Below are 27,985 nucleotides of genomic sequence, written 5' to 3' on the forward strand. Positions count from 1 at the left end.
TGAGAAAGATATCTTCAACTTTAGAAGGTCTACTCCTTGAACATGCAACCGGAGCTAAATTGCAATTTCTTCTCAAACAAAAAATTTCAAAGACCTTTCGAAACCTCTTATATACTATATGAGGAAATCTCATTCAATTAACTTCATTGAACTCGAAACTAAAAATTTGTATTTTGTATATAACATGACTTTTATATTTTAGAAGCAAATTGCAGGAAATGCCATTAGTTTATTGTTGAAGATACCCCACAAATTTGATATATGTTTAATAAGATTATGAAGCCTATATTTATCATCTTTAATTCTAATGTAAATATCATCTTTTTTATAGAAAATTTCAACAATAATTAAGATGAAAGCTGTGTTAAAAATTGCAACAATAAGAATTCTAATATCACTGAACATGACAACAAAAAAGAAAACCAAGTCAATTGAGTAGGTAAACTATCTATCTAGCCACCAACTATTGAGGACCACAAACACAAAGGAAAAATTCAAAGTTCATTGACTCTATCTCTGCATCTCCTATCATTCCTTTTATGGTGTGCATGAAGTGGTTTAACACCAAAGCTCAGCCTTTTTCACCTTTGAAATGCTATCAAGAACTTCCACCGGAGAAATGTGCCCCATCACTGTCACCCTCTTAGACTCTACATCTATACTGAATGATGTAACTCCTGTTTCATTTATCAAATATTAATCAATGCTATATATACATTAATAGTAACAATGGATTTTTCAATATATATACCTTCCATCTTAGAGATATGTTTTTTCACTTTTCCAGCACATCCTTGACAGTGAATTGCAACCCGCATCACAACCACCTGCACTCACATGCAAGCTTAAATATTTTTATATACTATTACATATCAATGTCTCTGCAATCAGATGTCTCTGCAATCAGATGTTTCTGCATAGCTACTAATTGAGCTGGATTAACGGGAATATGATTATGACTCTTATGACATATTATTTGGGTTAAAGGAAAGAACCAAATGGCTTAGCCTTTATTAATACTATTTCTACTGCTAAATAAATATTATGTTTCTCTACAGAATATGCATGAGACATGGTCTAGTAATATTCACGTGAAACTTTGGAACTTTTACAAATGACAAATATAAGGAGCACAAATAATGGAGATAATAATTTGTTTCTTTGCAGAATCCACATGACACTAATTAGTGTGGTACAGTCCTAGGTAAACTTGTGTCAATTCAAGAGTTATAATGGTATAATAGTCTAGTAAATTTGTTTTAACCTAAGAACAACCTAAGCTAAAAAGGAAAAAATTCCAACAAGTTGTGAACTAAGCACTCTCCATTTCTATTAGACAAAACATCAACTACTGCCGCAATATATAGAGTTTGAGGTCTATGCAACGACATAAAAAATGCAAATTTTGAACTTATCGGCATCATTTTTAGTAGTACAAAGATTTGTAGTAATAGTAACTGCAACCGCGGCTTAAAACCATGTTACTGATATTGTAGACGATAACAAATGAAATTTGTATTGTATTTAACCTAGTTAAATAGAAAATATGAACTTGACAAACCTGAAAAACATTATTTGTTGTTGTTTTCTGAAGTTCTCTTGGTTCAATAGCTTGATAATTTTGATTCTTCGCCGAGTTCTCTCTAAGCATGATCTTCGGGACAGGATTGGACATAGGAGATTCAACAAGTTTGGAATATTTGGCAAAGTTGATGATTCTTGTATCATCAAGAGTAACACTCTTTTCAATCCTCTTAGGTACAACAACAGAACGAGGATCACGTGTGTTCATACACACTGCGGTTGAAGATTGAGAATGGCACATAAAACCTCTTCTCATTTTCTTGTTACTTGTTTTCAAACTCATCATAAACTTTCTAGCACAAACTTCACAAATGAAGAGTTTTTAAAGGGGAAAGTATAAGAAAGGTGCATAAAAAGTGCAAGGTTTGTAAACAAGAAAAAAATGGTATTGTGAGAGAATGAGAGAAAGTGACAATAGAATAGAAGAAAAGAGAAGAGAGATCAATGCTGAAAATTTCTAACTATAGGTTACTACTGTTATAAAAATGTTTTTTTGTCATTTTGTCTAATAAAATTATAATTTAGCAACTAAGTATGTAATATTAATCTATAATAACAAAAAAACAAGAAACAATTTGTTGAAGTTTAGTAATGTCATATTCTAGCCAGCTCATATTATTTCTCCTATCTAGGGGGTATCAGTGAAGTAATACAAATACAAACAAGAACCTGATATGTATCCAGCACACAAACAGAGAAACCTGAGGAAGCTAATGTTACCTCATTTGTGGATCTAGTACTTTTACTTGCCTTGAACAAAAAGGTGGAGTATTCATTAACCAAGACCAGGGAATTATAAAAAAACTGAAAATTTGTTGGATGAGAATTAATGATGAAAGGAGGATATACTGACATATAGAAATGTCATGTTTCAAAGGTTGAGTCCCTCTTATGACACTGATGGTAACAACCAATGCTGTTCTTCACATGTTCAAGTACGGTATCATTTGACCTTCTTTATTACTTGTTACAATTCTTCTGACTCTCTTTATTACTTCTCTCTGAATTTCAATATACCTCTTACATCCATCCTTATATTATTTTGTTTTATTTTTACATTTATATATAGAATATAAATATTTAAAAAATTAATAAAATTACTATTAAAAATATATTGTATTAAAAGCGAGTAGCATACATTTTTTAAAATCAACATTGTGAGATTTTGAAATATAATATATAATGCTGCGAATGTATAATGTATAGGTAGTTTTTTAAAATAAAAATAAAATCATTTACCAATGAATTATCTATTTTTATAGATATTAAAAGAACTAGTTGAATAACCACCATGTTCATGTAAAAAAATAATTTCAAAAAAATTAAATTAACAAACAATTTTTATTTTCTTTTTAAACTGAAAGATTTTTTTATATAAAATGATCGAGGCCTTCTATAATGAAAACCAACCCAATAAGAACAAAAACATTATTTTTAGAAAAGAACTATATTAGCAAACAAATTATTTATTATCTTTTAAAAAATCATAAGAACATATTTATAAAATGATCTGGGCTTTTGCTAAAAGAAGACCCAACTACAATAATAAAAATTGATGCAATTTCTTTATCCACCCCTTGGGTGAGAACCGGAAACTCCATAATATCCCTGACTTCGAAGATGCATCTCTGAAGTTTATTTTTTCTTTTATTTTCAAAGAATTTGAAGATGTATCTCCGAAAACATTTTTTTTTCTTTTCGGATATGCATATCCGAAAACACTCATTTCCACATTTTCCATTATTTCGGAGATGCATCTCCGAAATATGCTCTGAATTTTTATTTTTTTCAAAACAATGGTTAATCTAATACGTTAATCAACAAAATATAATAGAATCAACAAAATAAAACACGTAAATTAGAATAAAATAATAATATTATAAATACGAAAAATAGTTGTACGGGATCGTGCTCAGTGTCAAAATAGGCAACTGCTACTGAGTATGCCTAACCCTAACTCCCTGGGACCTCCTCTGCCGCCTATACGCCGCCGCACCAACCGCGTCACTAACCATCCTCTCCATAATGGCAACTGCCTCTGGACCGCCCTGCTCAATGATACCATTGTCCAATGCATCCTATCCAAGCATCTGTATCTGCTGACATACCGACAGGAGATCGGTGGTATGGTCATCCTCGGCCTGCTGGTACTCCAAAATCTCCTCATGTGTTGGTCTAGGAGGATCTCGGGGAGTGTCGGGTGTCATCAAAGGATGTGACACACGATAGAACCATGTGACGTACCCCTCCACACAGTGCCACTCTTGGGTGGCCACCATACACCGATACTCCTCAGGCACCAAATGATGCGCCCAATCCTCAAATATAGCAGTGAGGCCCATTCGGGTAACGGTGTCCGGAGCAGCCTCAAGCGGAGACCTCGGTGTCATCTGCACACGTCCAAACTGCCCCATGCACCGCTCCGGATGATACCTGACCATGGTGTTGGTCCCACACGCCAACCATCTAGAGTATAATGTGATGCAGTCGAATGGGACAACATGACGGTAATCAGTGAAGGGCGTCTAACGGATATCATCGTGCACAGTGCGGTCCAGGTACATGCGATATGGGCCAAATGCGTTATTCCCCCTTTAGAGGACATATCGTGCGGCCCTGGGCATGCCCTCATCATATGCAGGATCAATGGCGAAGTCGTGGATGCGGTGGAAGTATGAGATGATCTAGCCTTGAAACACAAATACGATAATATAATATGTGAAATAATATTGAAAAAAATATTAAATGTGAAATAATAATACGATAATATTGAATATTAAATGTGAAATAATATTGAAATAATACGATACGATAATATAATATGTTGAAAAAAATATGAACCATAATTAAATGTGAAATAATTAAACAAAAAACGTATCGTGAGGACCTGATATGCGCCCCACTCGTCGCTCTGCACTCATAATCTGCCATGTTTGGGTCCATGCCCAGATAGTCCACCATCTACTCAATGGCCTCAACCCTCTGTATCCGGGAATGGTCGAGCAGCCTCCCTCTGATCGGCAGTTGGAGCAGACAGGCAACTTTGTGTAAGGTGATCGTCAACTCCCCAACAGGAAGGTGGAAAGAAGACGTCTCCTTGTGCCACCTCTTGACAAAAGCGCTCTGCATGTCGTGGCTGATGGTACTATAGTTGGTCATGCATAACCCGCCAAGCCCGCTCTCAGATACCACGTCATTAAACCACTGAGCCTGTGGTTTAAACAGAGAAAATATCTTTCGTGCATGGTTCACGGATTTTATGGTCGGTGAAAAGAAACTTAGTTAGACCGTTAGGTTAAAGTCGAATAAAACCCTAAATAAAAAAGATTAAATTATAAAGTGTAATTAAAAAAACCACCTCTCCCTCCCAAACACATCGAGCGACGTGGTCGTGATAATAAATCAGCACATAAGTGTCTGTAGGCCCTCCTAGGTAGCCCTCCTCCGCATCATCCTCCCCATTCGGAGGGTCAACATTAAGTGTATCATCCTCATGATGTCTCACCTCCTCCTATATCTCCTCCTCCTCACGTACCACCTCACGAGAGGAAGACGCCCGAGCCAGCCGACTCCTAGATCTAGATGAGGAACCAGTAGGCGCCTCATACGTTTGGACGGATACTCGACCCCCGTCCCCATGTCGATGCTAACTGTGAGGCCTGCTCGCATCGAGCCGATGTGGTCTGGGTTTCCCTACCCTGTCTAAGTCGTGCGGAGTTTCCTGACATTTTCATGAAAAATTGAAATCGGTAAGAAGGCGAAACGATACAGAAAATAAATAAAAAACAATTCTGAGTTCATTTCGGAAGTGCATTTTCGAAACTGGTCGGAGAGGTGTTTTCGGAAGTGCACTTCCGAAACAACCTGCGAACACCATTTTTAGCAGAAACTCATTTCTTCTCCTAAATGCTTCAAAATTCATTTTTTCCTATCTAAACACACTCAATGACGTATAATAACTTAACCCTATAATATTTTGCTAATTTCTAACAACCTTAATATGAATTTTAATCCTACAATTTAAGGTTGTGAGAACTTACAAATTGGAAGCTTTGAATGTAGCTTTTAAAGTAGTCTTTGAAGGTTATAGAGCAAGACTAGAGAATCAATTTTGTATAGTAGTGGCAAGAAATGGGGAGATTTTTGAAAGTTTTGAGTTTTAGGGTAAAATGAAAAAGGGGGAGGTTATTTTGTTTAAATTGCAAAACGCAGGTGTTTTCGGAGATATATCTCCGAAATCACTCTTTCGGAAATGCATCTCTGAAAACACTTTTTTTTTTAAATAAAAAAAAGGATTTCGGAGATTCATCTCCGAAATCACCCTTTTTGATGACTTCGGAGATGCACTTCCGAAATATAGGGGCATTTAAGGAATTTCGCGCGGGATTTCTAAGAAGCTTAGGGGTGGATAAATAAATTATCAAAAATGATGGTTCAATGTGCTAGGCCCGCTACATGAACAATGAATACAACAGTCTATAATCTATCCACAGTCAAGAGCAGAAGTTGTTCACGTGGTTCCCTACATTCTAGTGACCACTAAATATGCCCAGGCCCCAAGCCCAACTCTCAATTTGGAGTGGGCAATCCAACATAGTCTACACGACAACCCAACATGTTGAACCAAAACCATGTTCCATCACAATAAGAAAAAAAATTCATCCTTAGAGTATGGCTCACACCACTGAAAATCTGAAATTACTCTAAGGTATTTTCGAAGATACATCTCCAGCCGCACCTTAAATCACCTCATTCTTCGTAAATCAAGTAGTCACCCTATTTTTGTCAAAAATTGGTTCGAAGATGCATCTCCAGACGCACTTTAAATCACCTCATTCTTCGTAAATCAAGCAGCCACCCCATTTTTGTCAATAATTGGTTCATAGATGCATCTGTGAAAATTCATGGGGTGTATTCGAAGACGCATCTCCATAAACACTCTGAGTGCATTTTAAAATATTTAAACAACATTATTTCGGATATGCATCTCTGAAAACTTTCATGCATGCATCTTGGAAAGAAATATTATCCTAAGTTTGTTTTTCTTTGAAGCCAGAGTCATTTTAATTCGGCTAATAATGTCATAATTTGATTCAAACATTAATAAACACGCACATTATAGAACAAAGTAATGCATTAATTAAAATAACATCTCATACTATTATAAACATTATTCTCAAAGTATGGAAAATAATACTAAAACATCTTAAAATACTATATATATATATATATATATATAACCTATTGTGTATGCATAATCTTAACCCACTGGTTCTTCCTCTGCTGCCAGTAACCGAAGGCATCCCGTAACTCGGTAAGAATGGCACGTGCGAGAGCAACTGCATCATCCCCACCTCTCTCAAACCGCCCAAACTATATGCTCTCATACGTATGCTGTATAATATTTTGACATATCGGCAACACATCAATGGCATGGTTATCTCTAGCTTGCTCATTCTCCAAGATCTCCTCATGAGCTGGCATAGGTGGAAGTCCAAGAGCGTCTGGTGTCATGATTGGGTGTGACTCACTATAGAACAAAGTCATCTAGCCGTCTGCAAAATACCACTAACTTGTGGCTGACGTTCTTCGATACTCCTCTGGTACCATATGACTCTCATAACCTACTGGTATGTCAATGTCATCAAGATATCTGCAGACGATGCTATCAGGAGTAGACTCGAAGGGGGGTCTCGGAATTATCTGCACATATAAACTGACCATGTATCGCTCTGGAAGATACCTGTACGTTTTATGATTCATGCATGTCAGTCATCTAAAGTATAATTAAATATTGTTGAAGGCAACAGTGTCACGGTGAGTGGTGTATGGTGTCCAATCAATGTCATCATGTGCAGTTCAGTCAATATACACACAGAATGGCCGCACATGATCATTCCCTCGGCGTAGGGAATACAACCTTCGCCCAGCTTGGAATACAGGTATACGAAACAGGCATCCCTCCAGTTCCACTCGTGAATGGTCGAAAAGTCAACGGAGTACATAAGGTATGCCACATCGATGTAGGATGCACTTTTATCCACAAACATGCACGTGCCGATTAAGAATAGGAGGTAACACCTTAAAGCACACTCCCGGTGGTAGGTAACCTGTAGATCATTGTCGTTGGCATCATCGACCAACTCCAAGTTTTCTTCATGTAGCTTCTTCAAGTACGAAAACCTAGCATGAGCCCTTATGGTGCCCTCACACTCCATCAAGGCATCAATTGGGTCAGCTTCCAAATAAATTACCATCATTTCTTAGACTTCATCACGTTTGATCCTAGAATGATCAAGTAACTTCCTTCTTATGGGAAGGTGTAAAAGGCAAGTGACGTCATCTAGTGTAATCTTCATCTCGTCAATGGGAGGTGGAAAGATGACGTTCCTTTATGCCATCTCTCAGCAAAAGTCCTCAAAGCAACACAAGTTGGCAAGACCGGAGTATCGGATGACACTTTAGAACCAATCATCCTCAGGCTGATAAATAACCAAAATCTTTCTGTTTTGGTTAATAGACTTCAAATATTCTGTTCTTGTTAAAAAAAATATTAATCAAAACTCAAAAAAGTGAAATAAGAAACTTACTCAAAAAAGAGTTGTGAATGAAAAATGTTTAATGTAGTTAGTAGAGTAAATTGGGACTGAAAAGCTTGAAGTAAGGGTAGTGTTGATCCTTAAAAAAATGACTAAAACAAAGTTACTCACGAGCTTCAATAGAGGTTTATAACAGTTTTAGAAAACAAAAAAGGAAAAAAGGGTTTGTCCGCACACGTTATATTTAAATTAAATGCATTTGAAGATGCATCTCAAAAAAATTCTTGAATTTAAAAATAGGAATTAATTCGAAGATGCTTATGCGAACACCAAAACAACATTCACTCTTTTTTCAATCCGTAAATTTACATGTGGATTAGAGTTATCAAACTTTAAACTGTTTCCTTTATATATTCATTTGTTTGAATAAATTACACGTAAATAATATTTTGTAATGATACAAGAGTTACACTCTTCAATGAACCAATAATTTCATTATTACATTATTCATGTTTCTAGCATTCCTCTTCTAGAAAACATGCATCCACTACTTCATCAATATCCACTACTACATTCACAAACATAACGGTCTCGACGAGATCAATATCCAATAAAAATCATTATTGTTATTAAGAGATTAAATCTATCCAATAAAAAGAATCATAGTTAAATCTATTACACATGAACTATTTTCCAATTAATTAGTTCCTATCTTTCATGTTTTGTGTCCTCATTCTGCTACCCCAAGACCTCCCATTTTGTCCCATACGTCTACTAGACCTTTTCTTCAACTCAACCACTTGTTCTTGCCACCTACTTCTCCAAATCTCTTCAGCAACAACATCATTATTCATCATCCTACTTCTCAAGCCCAACTCACTATCATATTGTTCACGAAGCATAGGATTTGACAAAGTTTCATAAGCCGCGTTTAACCGAACAAACATTCTAGTTGATTCCTCTTTCATCGAAGGATCATGGCACACATCGGGATGATATTGAAGTGCCATTGATCTATAAGCTCTCTTTATCTCTTCCATTGTTGCACTTTTCGGATTCACGGATAACATTTTGTAGAAATTTGATCCATTCCTTGTTTGCTCCATACTCTTTACTCTGCATGAAACTGCAAAGTGCACGTGACATGGTCTTTGTTGTGGAAGATAATGAAAAAATGGCTTTGAATTTGAAATGCTTAGACTTGAACTGGTTAAAGATGAAGCATCCATATTCTCTAGTTTTTTTGTGTTAGTTTTATCTATGAATGAACTATGAAATGTTGATGGTTCACTACTTCACCTACATATTTATATAAAGGTGAATATTTTGTTCTTATTATTCTATGTTAGTGGCCGGAAAGGACGTTGAAATTTCAAGGAAAATGAAAGTTTTATACTATGTGTTGAATTATTCAAACTTGACTTATTCTATGTACACTAGTATGCAAAAAATTTATATTTAAAGAGAAGGGATATTGAACGGTTTGTTCCCCTAGTTTTATATGTTTTTTCTAAACGTGCTTTGAAAATATGGTTGGAGTATATAATTTATATACTATGAGTGGTTTATGAAATATATGAAAAAAAGTGAAAAGGTGGTGAAGGTAGTAGCAACCTTGTTTGACTGTTATATGTACAATGGATGTTTTATTTATTATGAATTTTGTATGATTCGGCAGGCTGGGTCAAAAGGTGAGTTTTATTATTATGGGATGAAGGAAACTTCAACACAAAGTAGTCCAACATGAGGTGTTTTCCTAGGAAGCAACTACTTTCTTCTTTTCTAACCTAATGGCTAACTAAAATATTAAAGTTCCTGTGGATTGAAAAGCATTACCTACCTAAGAAAAAACCAAAAAAAAAAGCAACAAGCATAGTGTTATTTAGAATGAGAGATAAATAAGTTGGTTGGACATTTAGTCAGAAAATATTAATATGAAAAAAAAATTGAGTGATAGCTCTTAATTGTGACTCTCTTTTGTAATTATAATTATTGTCAAAAAAAATTTGTTAATGTTGCATTTATAATTATTGTTGAATTTAAAAGGTAGGTCGATATATTGAGTGATAGCTCTTAATTGTGACTCTCTTTTGCATCAAAGGATTACATTAAGAAAATAGTGTTCCTTTAAGTGTAATAGTGTTAATAATGTCATAAATATGAGCACTGTCGGAAAACAAATTAAAATTATGAGAAAAATTGATTTTCTTCAACAAATATAAGAAACCTTTCAATCAGTGTTTTAAAAATCGGACCGAATCGGTCAGTTAAATCGGTTGGATCGGGAATCGGAGGGATCAACGGTCTGGTATGATTGTTGGACCAAGTATGCTATTGAACCGTTGAGAACTGGCCAAAACCCGTCAAAACCGAAAAAAATCGGTGAACCAGCGGTTTTAGAAAACCAGCAGTTCAAATGCATGTTCTCTTTTTTCGCACAAAACAACGTTGTTTTCATGATTTTTAAAAAAATATATAATTAGACTTTATTCAAACCTTATTTGGAACAACTTTTTCTCTGTTTGTAATTAGACTTAATTTACAATTTATTTAAATTTATATTTTCTATTATTTTGTTATGAGTGATGATTATATTTAGAATTTGCATGTAAAGAATAAACATGTGAAATTACGATTTTTTTTAAATTTAAAATTTTGTAGGTGTTGTGATATTTTTTAGAGACCGAGTCATCTGATTCGACCAATTTAATAAATATATAGTATTGCAATAGAGATTGTTTATTCAACCAAGTTATCTGGTTTAATCCGATTTAGTCATGTGGTTCAACCAGTAACTCAGTGGTTCAACCAATGAACCAGTGATCTAATAACCTCACCGGTTTGATGACCGGTCCGGTTTTTAAAACACTGCTTTCAATTTTACGAAAAAGAAAAAATCAGGAATAAGACGAAATCAGGATTGGTTATAGTTGTTTCACTATTCACTTTCTCAATTAGAATTAAGAGATTATAAGTTAATAACAACAAATAGTGCTCTCTCAACAACCTCGTAGAATCAATCTATTTATAGACTACTAAGCTAACTTAAGAAACAAGTTAACTTAAGTAACAAGCTTACTTAAACAATTGGACTAAAAGGCTGACCCAATTCAACATACTAACAACATAGCATATTTTGACAACTACATGACTGAACAGACTTCGACTACATCATGCAAAACTTCAACTTCCGTCGAACCAAACCTTGTCGAGACTAGAATTCAATCCAATTACCACAAATCTCCACCTTAGAACAAACTTTACAACATCAAGAGAACAAACTTACTTTCTTCATGCAACTTTATCAACTGCATACAGTGAAAAAACTTGCAACTTGGCAATGTCTTGGTGATCATATCAACAACATTGTCTTCAGTCAAAACCTTCAGCACTTGGATTTCTCCATACTCGATTATCTCTCTGACGAAATGCAGCCCCATATTGATATGTTTGGTTCGCTCATGATAAGTTAAATTCTTCGACAAGTGTATTGCACGTTGGCTGTCACATTTAACAGTCATTGCTCAACCTTGAAGTTTCAACTCATAAGCAAAACCTTCAACCGACAATGCTTATTTCACACCTTTAGTGAGGTAATATATTCTGCTTCAGTGGTTGATATGGCAACAACCTTTTGAAGTATCGTTTTCCAACTGATTGTGGTTCCAAACATAGTGAAAACATATCCAGAAATAGATTTTCTAGAATCCATACAACCTGCATAATCAAAGTCGACAAATCCTTCAATTTCTACTTCGTTATCATCACCATAGGCTCCATTATAAATCAGGACTCTGCTCAGAGAACAATTTATGTACCTTAGAATCCACTCCAATGCTTGCTTGTGTGCCTTTTCAAGATTGGCCATATACCTGCTTACAAGGCTCACTGCATATGTTATGTCTGGCCTACTGCGTACCATAGCATACATCAAAGTACCTACCATGTTAGAATATGGTATGCTATTCATATATGCTTTTTCGACCGTATTACTTGGACACTGAGTTATACTTAGCTTGTACTGAGGATTTGTCAGAGTCACAACAGGCTTGGAATTTGACAAACCAAACTTATCAAGAATCTTCCATGGGTATGTCTCTTGAGATAAGCATAATCTCGAATACTTTCTATCTCTCTGGTTGTCATTAACCCCGAGGATTATGGTGGCAGTACCAAGATCCTTCATCTCGAGCTCTTGTTCGAGCTCAACCTTTACCCTCAATACTTCTAGGTCAAAATCACAAGTGAACTTCAAGGTCGAAATCTAAAGTAAACATAGTGGTCGAACTAACTTCTAGTGAAACCTATGTGTGTCATAAACTTGTCGAATCTCATATTTCATTGTCGAGGAGATTGTTTCAGGCCATACAAAGACCTATTCATCCTGAACACATAATCCACCTTGCCATTTTCTTCATACCTTTTAGGTTACTTCATGAGGACCATTTCATCTAGATCACCATAAAAAATAGCAGTCCTCACATCCATCTGTTCCAATTATAGGTCAAGCTTTGCCACCATAGCCACCAACGTTCAAATGGACATGTGCTTCACAATAAGAGAGAACACATCATTGAAGTCGGCTCCTTCTTTCTGAGTGAATCCCCTAGCGACCAATATTGCCTTGTATCTCTTTGACATCATTCATTTAATTCCTTCTTTCACATTGAAGATCCACTACAATTGACTAATCTGGCCCCTGTGGGTCTCTTAATCAGCTCCCAAATGTTATTATCATTAAGAGATTTCATCTCATCAGCCATGGCCTTGGCTATTCACTCTTGTCTCAACTCCTCATAAATTCCTTACAATCTTTAGGTTCTACATCTAGAACTTCACTTGTAGAAATTAAGGCATAAGCTATGAGATATGCATAACCATGTCTCTGAGGTGGCTTAATGACTCTTCTCGACATGTCTCTTGCTAGCAGGCAGTGATCAACAATTTCCTCAGTATCTTCAGCATCATGTACTTCTTCCTCGACTTTATATGGATTATGCAATTTAACATTAACATGCTCAACCTCGACCGGAAACTCCTCCTATTCCAACTCCTTTTCAAAGATCTTCGTACTTCGATCAATGTCATTAGTTTTACTAAAAGTCATCTCAGCTTTATTGAAAAATATATCTCGACTTATGATACACCTCTTGTGATCTGGATCTAGGCACCATAGCTTATAAGCTTCGACTCCTTTAGTGTATCCAAGGAACACACATCTCAGAGCTTTATGTTCGACCTTGTCTTGCGTAATATGAGCATATGCTACACAACCAAATACTCTAAGTTTTTCGAGATCTAGTAGATGACCCGACCAAACTTCTTCAGGTGTGTTCATCCTTAAGGCAGTCGAGGCACACCTATTTATCTAGTATGATACAGTCACAGCAGCCTCAACCCAAAAAACCTTCTTTAACCCCGCACTAACCAGCATGCACCTCACTCTTTCCAAAATGGTTCGATCAAACCTTTTAGCTAAACCATTTTGCTAGGGAGTAAGTGTAGTAATTTTATGCCTTTTAATACTAGACACACCATAATAGTTTTCGAAAGCTTCATTTCAAATTTCAAGAGCATTGTTAGTCCTCAACCAGTTGGGTTTTCGATAAGAGTCTTCTGACTTTTGAAATTTTCAAAAGTTTCATCCTTCGCTTTGTAAATGAATACCCACAACTTTCATAAGTAATCACAACTATGGATAGAAAATATCTTGCACCTGAGTGTGAATGATTTCTTATAGGCCCTCAAAGATCAACATGGATATCATCAAGTGATCCATGTATTTTTTTGTTTACCTTTGTTAAACTTAATCGTACAGGATTTACCAAATACACAAGGTTCACAAAACTCCAATTAATCGACCTTGTCCCCTCCTAGCAGATTTTGCTTTCCCAATTCGACCGAGTCCTTTTCACCGGCATGGCCAAGTCTCATGTGCCATAATTCAGTCTTCGACATAATTGTAGTGGAAGATACATCTGTTGTGTTAGAACAAGATTTGTTCTGATCAATATTCTTAGTTTTGATGATAACAATGTATATGAATTTTGTATGAGATAATGTGGTACTCTAATACTATGCAATTTCCATTTTAGGAATTATATAAAGAGTATTCACAAAATCAGCGCAAGAGGCACTGACTCAGAAGGTTCAGCATGCAACATCAGAACATGGTCTGGCAAGACATCAGAAGATGGTCAAGCAGAATCAAAACATGGTCTATGGAAGCATCAGAAGGACTTGAGATCAGAAGCAGAAGCACTGAAGTTCTCATGGTATCACGCTCAGAAGCACTTCAAGGTCAGAAGACAAGAAGATGCTCTGCACCAAGCTGTTTGACTCTGATGATATTCAAACGTTGTTTACACAAACATCATATCAGAAGCAAGTACTAGCTGGCAGGCTACACTGACTGACAAAAGGAACGTTGAAAGCTATTAAAGGCAACGTCGGTAGACACAGCGAAAGCAAGGCTCGAGGTAGTTGACAAAAGAGTGAAACATTAAATGCAATGTTGTACGGATTACGCAAAGCATTAAATGCTCCTAATGGTCATCTTCTTAAACGCCTATATATATAGAAGTTCTGATGAGAAGCTAAAAAGAACACTTGCGCAAATATACAGAAACGCTATCAAATTCAAAAAGCTCTCAAACTTCATCTTCAACCTCACTACATTGCTGTTGTAATATCTTAGTGAGATTAAGCTTAAACTTAAGAGAAAATCACAGTTGTGATAATAGATTTATAAGAAGCATTGTAACTCTTAGAATTTGTTTACATTAAGTTGTAAGAACTAGAGTGATCAGGTTGTTGATCAGTATACTCTAGAAAGTCTTAGAGGGTATCTAAGCAGATTGTTCCTAGAGTGATCAGGTTGTGATCAGTATACTCTAGAAGACTTAGAAGTTGTCTAAGTGGAAAACCATTGTAATCTTGTGTGATTAGTGGATTAAATCCTCAGGTGAGGTAAATCACTCCAAGGGGGTGGACTGGAGTAGTTTAGTTAACAACGAACCAGGATAAAAATCATTGTGCAAATTGTTTTTATCTTACAAGTTTTAAAGCTCCACTTACTCAAACCCCCCTTTTCTAAGTGTTTTTCTATCCTTCAATTGGCATCAGAGTGCCGTTTCTAAGGTGCAAGCACTTAACCGTGTTTAGAAAAGATTCAGGAAGAGAAAAACGCTTCAGTACAAGATGGCTGGTGAAGATCCATCAAATACATCTACATCTGGCTCAGCTGAGCAAAACAATGGAAATGGTAACAATGGTTATACTAGACCACCAGTATTTGATGGTGAAAACTTTGAATACTGGAAAGATAAACTTGAAAGTTACTTCCTTGGTCTAGATGGTGACTTATGGGATCTGCTGATGGATGGTTACAAACATCCAGTGAAAGCTACTGGCGTAAGACTTACAAGACAAGAAATGAATGATGATCAAAAGAAGCTATTCAAAAATCATCATAAATGTAGGACTGTTTTGTTGAATGTTATCTCTCATGCTGAGTATGAGAAGATATCTAACAGGGAAACTGCCTATGATATATATGAGTCATTGAAAATGACCCATGAAGGAAATGCTCAAGTCAAGGAGACCAAAGCTCTTGCCCTAATCCAGAAATATGAAGCCTTCAAGATGGAGGACGATGAAAATATTGAGAAGATGTTTTCAAGATTTCAAACGCTAACTGCTGGATTAAGAGTTCTGGACAAAGGCTACACCAAGGCTGATCATGTAAGGAAGATCATCAGAAGCTTGCCCAGAAGATGGGGTCCAATGGTGACTACATTCAAGATAGCAAAGAATCTGAATGAAGTCTCTTTGGAAGAGCTAATCAGTGCCTTGAGAAGCCATGAGATAGAGCTGGATGCAAATGAGCCTCAGAAGAAAGGTAAGTCTATTGCATTAAAATCCAATTATAAAAAATGCACTAACGCTTTTCAGGCTGAAGAAGTAGATTCTGAAGAATCAGAATCAGAAGAAGAAGATGAACTGTCCATGATCTCCAGAAGGGTTAACCAACTCTGGAAGAGCAAGCAAAGGAAGTTTAAGAACTTCAGAAGTTCAAAGAAGCCTGAAAGAGGAGAATCTTCTGGAGGCAGAAGATCTGACAAGAAGAAGGTCATCTGTTATGAGTACAATGAGCCTGGACACTTCAAGAATGAATGTCCAAAACTTCAGAAGGAGAATCCCAAGAAGAAGTTTCATAAGAAGAAAGGTCTTATGGCAACATGGGATGATTCCGAATCAGAATCAGAAACAGACTCTGAAGGCGAGCAGGCAAACCTTGCACTGGTGGCCACAGTGGATGACGGATCAGAATCAACATCAGAATCAGATTCTGAAGAGGTATTTTCTGAACTTTCTAGAGAAGAGTTAGTTTCCAGTTTAACTGAACTTCTGGAACTCAAGGCTCATCTTAGTATCAAATACAAAAAGCTGAAAAAGCTATTTGAATTCGAAACTAAGAAGCTGGAAGTGGAAAATTCTGAACTGAAGGAAAAAGTTTTAAAATTATCCAAAGATATTGGATCTCCTTCTGAATCAGAAAAATCCATTCCTAGTCTCAATCATATTCTGAAAGAATATGACTCGAGCTTCAGGAAGTTTCTATCTAGAAGTATTGGCAGAAGTCATCTTGCTCCTATGATATATGGTGTTTCTGGAAACAAAAGGATTGGCGTTGGCTATGAGGGTGATACCTCACAAAAATTTGAACCTGTTGATGATTTGAAAATCACATACAAGCCATTGTATGATCAGTTCAAATATGGCCACTCACATGATATTAGGCTCACTTCACATGCCAAAAGTTTTAACACTTCACACACCAAGAAGCATGTGACACAACCTAAAAAATATCATGCTGCCAAACCTAAAGAATATCATGTTGTTCCTCCTGTTACTTATCATGCTAAACCCAAGTTCAATCAGAACTTGAGGAAAACTAACAAAAAAGGACCCAAGAAATTGTGGGTACCTAAGGAGAAGATAATTTCTGTTGCAGATATCCTTAGCAGCAAAGAAGACAAAGCACAAAATGTCATGGTACCTGGACTCTGGGTGCTCGCGACACATGACGGGAAGAAGGTCTATGTTCCAAGACCTGGTGCTTAAATCTGGTGGAGAAGTCAAGTTTGGAGGAGATCAGAAGGGCAAGATTATTGGCTCTGGAACCATAAGTATTGGTAACTCTCCTTCCATAACTAATGTACTTCTTGTAGAAGGATTAGCGCATAACTTATTGTCCATAAGTCAATTAAGTGACAATGGTTATGACATAATCTTCAATCAAAAGTCTTGCAAGGCTGTAAGTTAGAAGGATGGCTCAATCCTATTTACAGGCAAGAGAATGAACAACATTTATAAGATTGATCTTTCAAATCTTGAGAAGCAGAAGGTGACTTGCCTTATGTCTGTTTCTGAAGAGCAATGGGTCTGGCACAGAAGATTAGGACATGCTAGTTTGAGAAAGATTTCTCAGATTAACAAACTAAATCTGGTCAGAGGAATCCCAAATTTGAAATACAAATCAGATGCTCTTTGTGAAGCATGTCAGAAGGGCAAGTTCTCCAAACCTGCATTCAAATCTAAGAATGTTGTCTCTTCCTCAAGGCCGTTAGAACTTCTGCACATTGATCTATTTGGACCAGTCAAAACAGCATCTGTCAGAGGGAAGAAATATGGATTAGTCATCGTAGATGATTATAGCCGCTGGACATGGGTAAAGTTCTTAAAACACAAGGATGAGTCTCATTCAGTGTTCTTTGAATTCTGCACTCAGATTCAATCTAAGAAGGAGTGCAAAATCATAAAGGTCATAAGTGATCATGGTGGTGAATTTGAGAACAGATTCTTTGAGGGGTTCTTCAAAGAAAATGGTATTGCCCATGATTTCTCTTGCCCTAAAACTCCACAGCAAAATGGAGTTGTAGAGCGAAAGAATAGGACTCTACAAGAAATGGCCAGAATCATGATCAATGAAACCAATATGGCTAAGCACTTCTGGGCAGAAGCAATAAACACTGCATGTTATATTCAGAATAGAATCTCTATAAGACCTATTCTAAATAAGACTCCTTATGAATTGTGGAAGAACAAAAAGCCCAACATTTCATATTTTCATCCTTTTGGATGTGTTTGTTTTATTCTGAATACTAAAGATCATCTTGGTAAGTTTGATTCTAAGGCACAAAAATGTTTCCTTCTTGGATATTCTGAACGCTCTAAAGACTATAGAGTATACAATACTGAAACATTGGTTGTAGAAGAATCAATCAATATCAGATTTGATGATAAGCTTGGTCTTGAAAAGCCAAAGCAGTTTGAGAATTTTGCAGATATAGATATTGATATATCAGAAGCTATAGAACCAAGAAGCAAATTTTCAGAAGCTGAAAATCTCAGAAGCAAAGAATCATAAGATCAAGTTGCTGCATCTTTAGAGAATCTCAGAATTTCTGAAGAACCAACAGTCAGAAGATCTTCTAGACTCACCTCAGCTCACTCAGAAGATGTGATCCTTGGAAAGAAAGATGATCCTATCAGAACCAGAGCATTCCTTAAGAACAATGCAGAATGTCAATTAGGTCTTGTTTCTTTGATCGAGCCAACTTCTGTTGATCAAGCTCTAGAAGATCCAGACTGGATAATTGCCATGCAAGAAGAACTAAATCAGTTTACAAGGAATGGTGTATGGGATTTAGTTCCTAGACCAAAAGGATTCAACATCATTGGTACAAAGTGGGTTTTCAGAAACAAGCTTAGTGAAAAGGGAGAAGTGGTAAGAAACAAAGCCAGACTGGTGGCTCAGGGATATAGTCAACAAGAAGGAATTGCCTATACAGAAACCTTTGCACTAGTGGCCAGGTTAGAATCTATTCGCTTATTAATTTCTTTTGCCACTCAACATAACATCACTCTATATCAGATGGATGTCAAGAGTGCCTTCTTAAATGGTTATATAGATGAGGAAGTCTATGTCCACCAACCTCCTGGTTTTGAAGACTCTAAGTCTCCAGAACATGTTTTCAAACTTAAGGAATCATTGTACGGATTGAAGCAAGCTCCTAGAGCTTGGTATGAAAGATTAAGTTCTTTCCTTCTAGACAATGGTTTCACTAGAGGACAAGTGGATACGACTCTCTTCTGTAAAACATCTACGAAGGGCATTTTAATTTGTCAAATTTATGTTGATGATATTATTTTTGGAACATCTAATGCTTCACTTGGAAAGGAGTCTGCTAAGTCTATGCAGGCTGAATTTGAAATGAGTATGATGGGTGAACTCAAGTATTTTCTTGGGATTCAAATCAATCAAACTTCTGATGGAACTTATGTTCATCAAACGAAGTATGTGAAAGAACTTCTGAAGAAGTTTAATCTTTCTGAAAGCAAAGAAGCCAAAACTCCTATGCATCCAACGTGTGTTCTAGGTAAGGATGAGGTAAGTAAGAAGGTAGATCAGAAGTTGTACAGAGGTATGATTGGATCTCTTCTATATTTAACTGCTTCTAGACTTGACATTCTATTCAGTGTTTGTTTGTGCGCTAGATTCCAATCAAATCCTAGAGAATCTCACTTAACTGCTGTTAAGAGAATTCTGAGGTATCTGAAAGGTACTACTAATGTTGGTTTAGTCTACAGAAAATCTAAAGAATACAACTTAGTAGGATTCTGTGATGCTGATTATGCTGGAGATAGAATTGAAAGGAAGAGTACTTCTGGAAGTTGTCAATTTCTAGGAAGTCATCTGATCTCCTGGTACAGCAAGAAGCAAGCTACCATTGCCCTCTCAACAACAGAAGCAGAATATGTTGCTGCTGCTGGTTGTAGCACACAAATGCTCTGGATGAAGAGTCAGCTAGAAGATTATCAAATATATGAGAGTAACATCCATATCTTCTGTGATAATACTTCTGCCATATGTTTATCTAAGAATCCTATCTTACATTCCAAAGCTAAACACATTGAGATCAAACATCATTTCATTAGGGACTATGTTCAGAAGGGTGTTCTCTCTTTAAACTTTATGGATATAGACCATTAATGGACTGATATCTTTACAAAACCCCTTGCTGAAGATAGGTTTAAGTTCATTCTGAAGAATATCAGTATGGATTTATGCCCAGAATGAGAAGATGAGAAGATCTTATGTATGGTTAAATTCTGAAATGTGTTGAGATTATGTGCATACAAGAAGTTCTGATAATGATCAATTAGAAGTTCTGATTCTGTTATTACTAACGTTTCTTTATCTAAGATGATTCAGAATCTCTTTTAAAGTAAAACAGTTGTCACCAGTTTTCCAGAAAATGAACACGTGTTCACTATTTTTGGACAAGCATGCGTGCAGTTGAGGAGACGCCGCCCTAGGTAACTGTGCAAATCATTTCATTTTGTCACTTTATCTCTCCTAACGTCATATCTCATTAAATGCAAATTGATGTCATGTTTTTCTGTAATCATTTCTCTTAAACCATTTTTTTTTTGCAGTTATTTTTTTTTTCTTTCCAACCTTTTATATACTCCCCTTCATCTTTTTCATTCTCTCTCTTCATTCGTCTCTCTCTCTCTTTGCATTCAGCGCAAAAACCCTAATTTGTGTCTGAAACTTAGCATCTCATCATGAACCCTTCGTCAAGTTCCTCAAACCAAGCAGAAATGTCTTCCACTCAACTGGTTATGAGCAAGCGTGGTTTTGCTCCATTGAAGACCTGTTCCATTCCTACTGCAGAGATGGAAGTTATTTGTGAGTCTTTAGTGGACTTTGAAAATCTGAGAGCACATGGTTTCAAACCTGAAGCAAAGACAATGGCACAAGGATGGTCAAGCTACCTTGATAGATTGGTTGGACCAATTTATCCGGCTCTTGTAAAAGATTTCTGGGCTCATGCAACGGTTACTCCAACTGCAATCATCTCCTTCGTGTTAGGGCATGAAGTTGTGATTACTGAGAAGCTGATGCTGAAGATCATCCTGTTGAGTCTATTCCTGTTGAGGAAAATCAATATGATGATCTAACAATGGATGCTGTTGTTGGGAATGTTGTCCCTCTGAACAGAAGTTGTGAAGCTTCTTCTGGTGAACCCTCTCTTCTGGTGAAGACTCTAGAGGTTATTCAGAAGAACCAAGCTGAGCTAGCTTCTCGTATGGACAAGCAAGAAGACACCAATGCTGAGTTCCGCTCTTTCATGGAGAGGCAGACTGAGAGCAATGCTGGGATTCATGACATGCTGGCCAAGATTATGTCTAAGCTAGGGTCGTCTTAGTCCTTTTGTGTCTTAGTAGTTTTTCTTTGTTTCTTGCATCTGTCTTCTATGCATCTTCCTTGTACTTTCTGATAATTCTCTTTTGCTATCAATGAAAGTTATCCTTCTTTTCTCTCATATTGTTTTTGTTTTTCATCTGAATCTTTTGTGTTATTGATGTTATGACAAAAAGGGGGAGAAAATGTGATAAATGATCTGATTTTTATTATCAGTTGCTGGGAGAAAGCCTCCACATTTCTAACAATAATTTGCAAGTTCTATGGCTTTGAGTGTTTTGCAGGAAGTGAAGATCTTCTTAAAAGCTCAACATGAGAAGCAAAAACATGGGGAAAAGCAATTCTGTATGGAATCAAGCTCATGGAAATTGAAGCAAGCTGAGTGCTATGAACCTTCAAGGATCAGAAGCAAGAAGGAAGAATGTTATGATATTCTGATGATAGAATATGCTCTAACACATTCTTATTCCTTATATGTTCTGATGCATGTTTTAGTTCTAAATATGCTCTGAAACATTGTTGTTTTTGCTCTGATACATATTATATGTTCTGATACATATTTTATGTTCTGATTCATTCATGCTCTAACTTTTGTCGTTTAGTTTGTTCTGTAACATTTCAGGATGTAGAGATGCTCTGATGATGCTCTGGTACATTCAACAATGTTCTGATACAATCTAGCATGCAATGATTCAAGAAGAAATTCAAGCTCTGAAGCTGTCCTATAGAAGCAAGAATCAGAAGCTATGAATGTTCTGAAGATCTAAGCATATGTGATCGTCTCAACTGAAATGGAAAATAATCTGGGAAGTCCTTTATTTATAAATTTCTTCCAGTATTTATTTCAGGGGGAGATTGTTAATCTCAGGGGGAGACATATTCACACACTATGTTTATGTGCTTATGTTATAGCTGTGTAATTGTCTTTAGCCGTCTGATATTCTGATTGCAAATTCATATCATTTATATATGTTTTTGTCATCATCAAAAAGGGGGAGATTGTTAGAACAAGATTTGTTCTGATCAATATTCTTAGTTTTGATGATAACAATGTATATGAATTTTGTATGAGATAATGTGGTACTCTAACACTATGCAATTTCCATTTCAGGAATTATATAAAGAGTATGCACAAAATCAGCGCAAGAGGCACTGACTCAGAAGGTTCAGCATACAACATCAGAACATGGTCTGGCAAGACATCAGAAGATGGTCAAGCAAAATCAGAACATGGTCTATGGAAGCATCAAAAGGACTTGAGATCAGAAGCAGAAGCACTGAAGTTCTCATGGTATCACGCTCAAAAGCACTTCAAGGTCAGAAGACAAGAAGATGTTCTGCACCAAGCTGTTTGACTCTGATGATATTCAAACGTTGTTTACACAAACATCAGATCAGAAGCAAGTACTAGCTGGCAGGCTACGCTGACTGACAAAAGGAACGTTGAAAGCTATTAAAGGCAACGTCAGTAGACACAGCGAAAGCAAGGCTCGAGGTAGTTGACAAAAGAGTGAAACATTAAATGCAATGATGTACGGATTACGCAAAGCATTAAATGCTCCCAACGGTCATCTTCTCAAACGCCTATATATATAGAAGTTCTGATGAGAAGCTAAAAAGAACACTTGCGCAAATATACAGAAACGCTGTCAAATTCAAAAAGCTCTCAAACTTCATCTTCAACCTCACTACATTGCTGTTGTAATATCTTAGTGAGATTAAGCTTAATCTTAAGAGAAAATCACAGTTGTGATAATAGCTTTATAAGAAGCATTGTAACTCTTAGAATTTGTTTACATTAAGTTGTAAGAACTAGAGTGATCAAGTTGTTGATCAGTATACTCTAGAAAGTCTTAAAGGGTATCTAAGCAGATTGTTCCTAGAGTGATCAGGTTGTGATCAGTATACTCTAGAAGACTTAGAAGTTGTCTAAGTTGAAAACCATTGCAATCTTGTGTGATTAGTGGATTAAATCCTCAGGTGAGGTAAATCACTCCAAGGGGGTGGAGTGGAGTAGTTTAGTTAACAACGAACCAGGATAAAAATCATTGTGCAAATTGTTTTTATCTTACAAGTTTTAAAGCTACACTTATTCAAACCCCCCCTTTCTAAGTGTTTTTCTATCCTTCATGTTGAACCACTTATAACGTCAACCTCAAGGGTATACGGGCCTTGCCTCTTAATGCCTCTCAAGATTTCCTTCAACCCCTTCATTACCCTTAGAATACCTCGCTCTTCTTTGAAAGTATATCCTTTGTTATCAAATTCACCAAGAGAAATCAAATCCCTCTTGAGATCAGGTACATACATGACACCAATCAACAACGTTATTAACTCATTATGAAGCTTGAATCTAACTGATCCAATTTTTGCAATCTTGCAAGTTAGTTGTTTCCCAACAATACCGATCCACCATTTTAATCGCATAATTCCTCAAACAAATTTTTGTTTGGAGTCATGTGCCAAGTGCAACCTAAATCTATAATTCATTCCTTCTCGAATCTCCGCTAGAAGCCACCACAACATTAGAGGATTCATAATCATCTTGAACAATGGTTGCATTGCCATTGTCCTTGCCATCACCATAACTCTTCAACTTGTCTGGACACAATTTTCTGGTATGACCTTCCTTCTTACAGTGGTAACACCTAATAGCAGGAGCATATCCACCATAAGACTTTTGTAGACCTTTACTTTTCTTCTTCTCAAACTTACCATCCTTCTTCGAAAATTTTCCTTTTACGTACAATTCTTCCCCAACAGATGATGGCTCGTGTTGCTTTCTTTCATTCAAATTGTTCAAGCGCCATAGACTGAAATCATTCACTCTGATAAATTTCTCAATCTCATACTTTGTTGACAACATCTTCTTCTCAATGCTCACCGCACAAGTTTGTTGGAACGAGCGTCGTCAAGAACAAATTAAAACTATGAGAAAAATTGAGTTTCTTGAACAAACACAAGAAACCCTTCAGTTTTACAAAAAAAAAAAAGAATAAGGAAGAAGAAGAAATCAAGATTGATTATAACTTTTTTACTATTCACTTTCTCGATTAAGGTTAAAATATTCAAGTGAATAACAACAATCAATTCTCTCTCAATAACCTGAGGGAACCAGTCTATTTGTATACTACTAAGCTAACTTAAGCAACACGCTAAATTAAGGGTCCGTTTGGTTCAGATGGGGGGAGGGGAGGGGAGGGTTTAATGGAGGGAAGGGGAGGGGAAAGGAGGAATTTTTTTAATCAAATAAGTGTTTGGTTCAAAATAAGAGAGGGGAGGGGAAGGGAGGGGTTTTAATTAAAAATATGTTTGGTTCAGGAAGGGAGGAGAGGGAGTTTTATTAATAAATTACATTTTTACCCTTATGATCTTATATAAGTGATATAATATTTAAATATGAAAATTCATAAATATTTTTTTGGTAATCAATTTTTTAATATTAAAGGACTAAAACGTTATAATTTACCATAACATTAATAAACTGAGTACACTTGATTCAGATTATAACTCTCTGACACAAATGAAACTATATGCTAATAATAATTTTTAAATTATGATGAATCATCTAACTAAACAAATGCATAAAATAATTTATTATTAAAACTAATAATTTAAAATTTTTAATAAAATGAATAAACAAAAAATAAAATAAAGTGAATGATTTAAAACTTGATATAAAAGAAAATATAATAGGATAAATAACAAAATTATAAAAAAATTAAACATAAATAAATATTAAAAAAATTATAAAAATAATGCAATGATTATGATTTGTATTAAGTAAAAAAAATTGAAAATAATTTGAAGGTGGATAATAATAGTTATAATAAGTTGATAGAAACAATCGAGAAAAATCAGATAGAAGAGAAGCATTAAGACGAAAGAAATTAAATAATTTTGAAATATTAAAATTAAACTGAGGATATTTTAGTAAATATAATAATTTTTTACGTATTAAAATTGAGATTCTTTCCCCTCCCCTCCAAATCCCCCCAATTCGGAGGGAAGCAAAAAGTGTGGTTCGGAGGAATTTTGCTCCCCTCCCCTCCCCTCCCTTTCTTAAATTTGAACCAAACATATTTAGTTAGAAATTTTTCCTCCCCTCCCCTCCATCTACCCCGAATCAAACACACCCTAAGTGACAAGTTAACTTAAATAATTGGGCTAACAGACTGACCCAATTCGAAATGCTAACAACATAGCATATTTCAAGAACCACATGATTATACGGACATCAACTATAGCATGCAAAACTTTGACTTTTGTCGACCCAACCCTTGTTGATACTGAGTTTGATCCAATTACCATATCATAAGATAATCTTAATGAACCATTACTTCTAATGACATTGTTCCATAAGGTTTAACTCTGGCCACATATTATATAACATAACATGACATCATATACATTAGATAAAATTATGCAATAGATCATTGTCCAACAATCTTCTAAAACTTGATTCAAACTTTTTTCTTGTTACTATTACTTTTTAATGCATGCAAACTTGTGAAATGTTATTAAACTTTATTATCTTTTAGCTCATAAGTTACTTTATTATTCCATATGATTAATGAATTATTAAAACACGATTCTTACGAGTTCGATATCTTTCTTGTCACTTGATATTGAGTTGATTGTGTATACTTTCACATGTTTCAAGCACAAAAATAGGCAATAGTTAATCATTTCTTGTTATTTGAGCATGTAGTGTGTGATTATGCTTGTTGTTAGGAATGTATGGCGTCCCTAGTTTGCCTTGATCTTTCCACCTTTAGTGCATTTTCCATTTCTTATATACATGTATAGATTCTCATATTTTTTAAGTCAATTACTTTTCCCACCTTTTAATATTCTCCTAAGCCCTTGACGAAAAATAAAAAAATGCCCCCAAAGTCCGGAGTTGATTCTTCGGACGCTCCATTTTCAAACAAAATAAGTGCTAATTGTTAAGCACCCATCACTTTGCCCAACTTTAATATGGAGATGCATCTCTGAATGTGTTTCAGGGTCTGTTCGCAGATGCATCTCCAAATTAACCCTTGTTTTTAAACTAAGGGAAATTTTCAAAGATACATCTCCGAAAATTTTTAATCTATATATAGCGCGTGCAAACCCTCATTCTTCTCCTTCTTCATTCTATTGAATCTTTTTCTTCCCCATTGGAGCTCCTGAGCAACATTATTCTAGTCTATTTTTTTAAGCAACAAAAGAACATCTACTTCAATCTTACCAATACCAACTCACTCCATATACTACATTGAAAAGTATTCATCCTCATCAATACTTTTTGAGTAAGTTTCTCATTTAACTTTTTTGTTTTACTTTTGATGAATGTGTTAGGTAAAATAGTTTACATTGGGTAGTATTAGATTTTGAAATAGGTAATGTTATAAACATGCACTATAACTTAGATGTTTTTTGGGTAGTTAGGGCGAGATTAGGAACTGATTCTGCCATTGAAGCAAAACACAGAGTTTTTTTTGGCGATGTATATTCAAAATGGGTCTTTTCTGCTACAGAATTTCAAACCAATGTCTTTTTTCCAAGAGAATGGCTGCAAACAACAACAAAATGATACTCAGTTGGGAAACCCTAACTGCATCCGTTCGTCGCGAGAGGGATCTTCAAAATGAGCAGGCCACGGTTATGCGGGAAAATGTCCATAGGCCTCATGACGGAGAAGCTTCGGGTTCTAGGAGCCGCCTCTCATTGGGCTCCTCATCCTAGGTTCACGTACACTATGATGAAGCCCCTGTTGCACATGATGATCTCCCTCTACTTGCAGACTCTTATCCAGGAAGGCCTAGTGACACATCATTACTGATACATTATGGAGACCACGTTGCTCTGCATGTCTGGGCTGGAGAGATATATTTGTTAACGGTTGTAATTTGTTTGTTTTAAACAAATTTAATTCGACTGATATTGTTATATTTTTCTTTACAACAAGAACACGATTCTTTGAAATATATTAACCATGCCAAACATATTCACAATCTTTATCATCCTAAGGATGAGTGGTTCCAAAGTGTCATAAGATACTCCGGTCTTGCCAGTATGTGTTTTTCTGGGTGCGCAACCATCAACCATGGCATGCAGGGGACTTTTGATGAGAGATGACATAAAGAAACATCATCTTTCCACTTCCTCATTGGCAATATGAAGATTACACTAGATAATGTTGCTAGCCTTTTGCTCCTTCCCATCAAGGGTGTTGGGTTTGGTTGAAAATATATATGTTGAAGAAGTCCCACATCGCTTATTTTTATGAAGGAAAAGTGAGTCCAAGGCTATATATAGGATTCAAGTTTTTATTTACAAGATGTACCAGTCAAAAGCACTTTAAGCTTATATTTGACTCTTTATATTTTCTCTTATACTCTTGTTTTAGAGTATTGTGATTGGTAGTTAAATATTTTCTTTGAAGAGTGCGAGTGTATTAGGGCCTTGGGTGGTTGAGTGTAATCTTTGTGTTGTAACAATTTTCACATAGTGTTATTCTCTGGTTATCATTTGACAACGGTCGTGGTTTTTTCTTTAGTTTTGAAGTTTTCACGATGCCCCTTGCCATTAGGGCGAGATT

General features: G+C 35.9%; 2 protein-coding genes across 2 annotated transcripts; both read right to left on the reverse strand.

Moving 5' to 3' along the window:
- Positions 1–404: 404 nt before the first annotated feature.
- LOC131607767 (heavy metal-associated isoprenylated plant protein 3-like) lies at positions 405–2,549 on the reverse strand. The gene is made up of 3 exons (XM_058879727.1): positions 1,562–2,549; positions 752–827; positions 405–677 (listed from the first exon to the last, which is right to left on the reverse strand). The coding sequence occupies exons 1-3, from the start codon at positions 1,868–1,870 to the stop codon at positions 559–561; spliced, it is 504 nt and encodes a 167-aa protein (XP_058735710.1). The 5' UTR covers positions 1,871–2,549; the 3' UTR covers positions 405–558.
- Positions 2,550–8,528: 5,979 nt separating this feature from the next.
- LOC131607768 (chaperone protein dnaJ 20, chloroplastic-like) lies at positions 8,529–9,387 on the reverse strand. The gene has a single exon (XM_058879728.1). It carries the CDS (start codon positions 9,350–9,352, stop codon positions 8,825–8,827), a length of 528 nt encoding a protein of 175 aa, XP_058735711.1. The 5' UTR covers positions 9,353–9,387; the 3' UTR covers positions 8,529–8,824.
- Between the last annotated feature and the right edge of the window lie 18,598 nt (positions 9,388–27,985).

This window comes from Vicia villosa, linkage group LG5 (genome assembly GCF_029867415.1).
Source record: "Vicia villosa cultivar HV-30 ecotype Madison, WI linkage group LG5, Vvil1.0, whole genome shotgun sequence".
NCBI lineage: Eukaryota > Viridiplantae > Streptophyta > Magnoliopsida > Fabales > Fabaceae > Vicia > Vicia villosa.